General features: G+C 32.5%; 1 protein-coding gene across 1 annotated transcript; it reads left to right on the top strand.

Annotated features, from left to right (window-relative positions):
• The first annotated feature begins 1,610 nt into the window (after positions 1-1,610).
• LOC145070384 (F-box/FBD/LRR-repeat protein At1g13570-like) lies at positions 1,611-3,430 on the top strand. The gene is made up of 2 exons (XM_079017321.1): positions 1,611-1,722; positions 2,391-3,430. The coding sequence occupies exons 1-2, from the start codon at positions 1,716-1,718 to the stop codon at positions 3,284-3,286; spliced, it is 903 nt and encodes a 300-aa protein (XP_078873447.1). The 5' UTR covers positions 1,611-1,715; the 3' UTR covers positions 3,287-3,430.
• Positions 3,431-5,609: the final 2,179 nt, after the last annotated feature.

A 5,609-nucleotide genomic window follows, 5' to 3' on the forward strand; every position in this document is an offset into this window, starting at 1 on the left:
ATATATATATATATATATATATATATATATATATATATATATATATATATATATATATATATATATATATATATACTTTTTTCTTTTCCCCCACTATAAATACCACCCAACCCCAACATTATTTTTAACCCATTTCTTCATATTCTTTCCAAAAAACACTAACACACAATGTCATCATCTTCATCATCCGATTTGACGACGTTTACATGTTTATATTCACCCCGACAAAGTATTGTCACAATGATTTGTTTGACGAATTAGATGATGATTCAGATATGTTCGTCGAGAGCGACGATTCCGATGACGAGAATGACGTAGATTAGAACGATGAGGTCGATGTCGAGGACGTTGATTCCGAGTGACGAATTTTGGCTTTTTTAAAATTTGGATATTAGTTCTGTTTTTTAAGTTGTGGTTTTTTAATATTTGTCTTTTACTAGTTGTTGTTTTTTATTTTTTTTTATTATTTTATTATTTTTTATTTTTTTTAATTTTTAATATTGCTTATTTTAATGTATCTTTTAATGTTATTTTTAATTAATGAATTGGTTTTTATTTTTATTTAAATTTTATGTTTATTATTCATTTAAAAAATTATTAAACATCAAAATTAATTAATTTTATTAAAAAAGAAAAAAAATGTAAAAGAAGTTTCCGCACTCTCTTTTGATGAGGGAAAGGCCTTTTGATTAGGGTGTTCAAAACCGGATATCCAAAATTTCGGATATCCGGAAATTTCAGATAGTACTTATTTACATCCGAATCTGTATCCGAAATTTCAGATATCCGAAATCCAGATATCCGAAATTTCGGATACGGATTTGGATATTAAATCGGATATCCGAAAATGTTGACCCTTCAAAAATATCTTGGATTACAAAATGAAACATGTTTCAGTTACTTTGTAGCTATAAATCAAATATTTTTCACTTCATTTAGTTCATTTAAGGTTCGTAAATAAAAAAAGAATTTCTCTTGATCATACTAATTAACTCAGGAAGTGAAATATATTAATTTATTGCTTATGATATCTATTTACGTTAGCACAAAACGGTTAAACAAATCAAACAAAAAATATATAATCAGTATGTTTTACACATTTAAAGATAGACAGAGTAACATTACTTCATTGCATTAGATACTTTTAAAGGTTAAAAGGTTGAGACTATTTAATTACATTTGTGAATATTCATGTGTTTATCATTAAAATCTAATGTACTCAACTTGGCAGAAACATGACATGGAATTATAGATACATTTCACTGGAAAAAACATAAAATAAACTTAGCACCCAAAAATTCAAAAAAAAAAAAAAAAAAAAAAAACGTAATTAGCAGTGTTACATGTCCGATTAAAGTTAATAAACAAATACACAAATGCCCAACTCTTCCCGAATATTCCTTTTTGAGATAAAAAAAATAATTGTAAAATTAAATATTTCGGATATCGGTTATCGAAAATTCAGAATATGACTATCCGTATCCGAATCTGAAATACTGGATATCCGTAACTGCGGATATCCGAAATTTCGGATAATTTCGGATATCGGTATTTTTGAATACCCCTACTTTTGATGAAAGGGAAAGGAAAGCCCGAGAAAAGGTGACGCGGAAAAAATGAGGGGACACGCACCCTCTGGTCTTAAATATGATACCCAAGCCAAACCAGAAATGTAAACCCTAAGACGCCAATACTTCGACATTTTCTCCATTGGTATGATGGGTAAGTTTCTACTTCATAAACTTACATGTTTTTAATTCATCGAAAGTCCTGTGCGAAAGAGATTTCGTTTAGGATTTCTCTTGCTCATTCCATTAGGAAATGTAAACCCTGTTTTGGGTAGTCGTTGTCAATCATCACGTATCCACTGGAAAACAGTAATCAGGAAACCGATTTTCCGAATATTTGTTACATTAGTTTGAATCTGAAGGCTATAATCTAATTTTTGCAAGTATGAAGGGTATATTATGTGGTGATGTAAGTTGTTTTAAGTTGGGTTTTGCCAGGGGAAGCCATTGATGCAACTATAGAAATTGTATCCCTGTCAAATGCAATAAACCGATAGAGTGGTTAACCCCTGTATGGTTTTGTGCCATGAGTCACACTTTTTCACACACAGGTGTCCGAGGTCAGCTTGTTTGGCATATTCCATTACTATATTCCTTTTGGATTGGCAAATAGCTGATATTGCTCTAGGTTGGACACTCGTACAACCATTAAATCATAAGAATTGCAAACAATACAGCTTCTATATCATGAATTATGTTACCACACCTAAAAAGAAAATTTAAGATGAGTATTAGAAATGTGAAGTTGTTGAATTTTTTGTTGCCTTCCATTTCTTTGAAATAACATAATCCCAATTTTTTCTTTTCTGAATCTAATGACAGAGAATTATAGAGCTGGGATTGTAACTTGTGCTAAAGAAGATAGGATCAGTAACTTGCCTGAACACTTGATAGACTCAATCTTAGAGCGGGTCCCGCTTGAAGAGGCTGTAAGGACAAGCATTTTATCAAAAAATTGGAGGTACAGATGGACCACAATGAAAGAACTGGTTTTTGATCAGCAATTCTCCAAAAAATTTGCAAAAAATGGAGCTTTTGGTCATAATGGGTTTATAAGGATTGTAAACAAAGTCTTGTTCTTTCACAAGGGTCCTATCTTGAAGTTTCATATCCATGTACCAAATATGTTTCTTGATAACTTTGAAGAAGTTGATCAATGGGTGCTATTCTTATCAAGAAACGGTGTCAATGAACTCCTCCTTAACAATTCGAATCGCCGTTATGAACTTCCTTCTTATTTGTTTTGTTGTCTAGAATTGACAAAGTTAGAACTACACAAGTGTTGCTTTAAGCCACCACTTGAGTTTGAAGGATTTCTCAATCTTGAAAAACTTCGTCTGGAGGATATTGATTTTGGGGCTCGCTTGTGTGGAACTAAGTTCAACCTACCACAACTTAAGAAGTTGTCCCTGCTTAAATGCACGAATGTCTACAATTTCAACATTAAGGCTACAAGACTGCATGAATTGATTGTCTATGCTTGTCATGATGCCATGTTGCTCCGGTTATTGGATAGTCCGTGCCTTCTTTTGGTTTCGATTGCATTTGAGAAACCCATAGAAGATTTTGTACGTGTTGAAGAAATGAATTTGGCCACAATGTTGAGTAACTTGTCCAAAGTTGAATACTTTTATATCAACAGTTATTTTCTTAAGGTACGATATAAAGGAAAACCTTTTATGCTTAACCTTCGCTCTTCCTTAACTGGAGTTTATTGAGTAAGTTAATGAGAAATGGCACAAGAGGCACCCGGGGTACCAGGTTTGCCATGTTGGGTTAGAAAATGTGATCTCAAAATCGTCAAAAAATCGAAAAACGAAAATGAAAATGCAGTGTCGAAATCGAAAAACGTGAAAACATAGTGTCTTTTGTGCCATTGAATAAAATTGGAAAATGTGATGTTCGATTTAAAACAAAAAACAATGCACTTTCAAAATCAAAAAAAAAAAAAAGAAAAAGAAAGTGAAAACATAGTTTCTTTTGTGCTATTTTCCCTAAGTTAAAATCTTACTTTCATCTCACAGTTTTTGATTGCAGAAAAGATTCCAAAATTGCTTCCAGGTGCGATTAGTAGTTTAAAGCATCTGTGGTTGCTGGATATTGAACTTGGTGATTTGAATCAACTTCATGCTGTTCTTTGTTTTCTTCGAAACTCACCTAATCTTGAAAAACTGTTTGTTAGGCACTTTGATATGGTAAAGTGAAAAGTGTTAAAAGTATGTATAATACAAGAGTTGGGAGCTAAACTGTGGTTGCATTTTTATGTTGTTTCAGGATCCCCGAGTAGATGTGGGACCAGCTTCTGATCATTTAGAATCCCCAAACTGCTTGGACTCTACATTGGATCAGTTGAAAATTGTTGAGATGACATGTTTAAAAGGATCAAAACCGGAACTACTTTTTATAAAGCTTCTTCTTGCTCATTCCCTTTCTCTCCAGAAGTTTACCATTAAACCAAGTAGAGCTTCTGATGTTCAAAAAAGATATGACATTGCTAAAGAGGTTATGCAGTTCCCTCGAGCATCAACAAAAGCAAAATTGTTTTTCTTTGATCCGGAAGCATAATCATGTAAGAATCTTCTCTCCATTAAAGTTTAAACACCCTCTTATTTATCCTATTGCTTTCCTACCCTTATTTTCACAAAGATCCTTGGTCCTTGGTTTTTCATGTTTTTACTTTTTAAGTCCTTGAAATAAAACAAACACCTATTACAATCCAACAAAGTTTGTTGCTTATATTTGTTTAAACATAAGATTAAATAAAAAAAGGACCACCATATTGAAAGTTATAGTAAGTAACAAGAGCCCCTTGGACTATAGATTTCAACCATTAGGAAACCAGGAATTTGTAACGCCCTGGTATCTTATGATTTAATTCAAAAGATTCGTCTAATTGTTACTTGATTTTTTATTTCTTGTGGTGAGTTTTAATATACTTGTGAATAGTTGTGTTCATGAAGAAGAAACTGATGATCTGGGATTTCTGTTATGCGGATCTGCAGTGACCATAGCAAACAGTCGCTATGTTGAAGAACAAAGGGAAGCTGAAGCTGTGTTTGTGTGTTTGTGTCAAATTACATCTGTTGAAATAGAAATAGTAAAGTTTAGTTCTGTTTATTTAGATTAGAAGCTACAGTAGTGTGTATAAAAATACTGGAAAGTCGTTATTTTGACAAGAAGTTTTGTTAATCCTTATGTTAAGTAGCATATGCTCTACGGACTTTGTATGGAAGTAATTTGTATTTCACTCAATATAGATTGTATTAGGTATTCCACAATTCCTATTAGTTAATACTGAAGACAATTATCATTATGGTTAAACTCAAAGTTGAAAGATTCTTGTCAAACACTGATCACCATTCTTTGTTGTTATTAAACACGAACATGTTTATTGGATTTGCCTTCTAGTGTCTCCGTTCTCGTCCTAATCTCCACCTTCAATGAGCATTGTAATAGTTTAGATGATTTTCAAAATATAATGTTTTAATATGGAAAAAAATACAATGTTATAATTGTTTGAGTTTTCAAGGTATATCGCCTTATATGACTATTTACCACCTAGAGCTGGCAATGGGTCGACATGTTCAACCCATTTATTAATTGGGTTGAAGATATCAACCCAACCCAACATTTTTATTTAAATGGGTAGATATTTGTAACACCCATAAAAATCAAGCCAATTTAAAACTTTTTTAAACATCCAAAAGCCATTAGTTATTACAACATGTTTTCAAAATAGTTTAATATGAGAGTATCCCAGAAACCATAAGTCCAAGACATGAGGATGTGTACGGTCACATTTTCGCCTTGCCAAGTCATCTGAAACACCTGAAACGATAAACTGAAACCGTAAGCACAAAGCTTAATGAGTTACCCCCAAAATACCGATACACATACAATCCAATAACACATGTACAACTAACAGCACGTGTCACACCCCCAAACCAAGGATGGCGGAAACGTCCGGGGGTGGAGGACTTCATGTATAATATCATAACCACAATTGCAATAGTAATTTAAGCAAATACAACCAACATATAT

Source organism: Lactuca serriola, chromosome 1 (genome assembly GCF_051521515.1).
Source record: "Lactuca serriola cultivar US96UC23 chromosome 1, Lser_US96UC23_V15, whole genome shotgun sequence".
Taxonomy (NCBI): domain Eukaryota; kingdom Viridiplantae; phylum Streptophyta; class Magnoliopsida; order Asterales; family Asteraceae; genus Lactuca; species Lactuca serriola.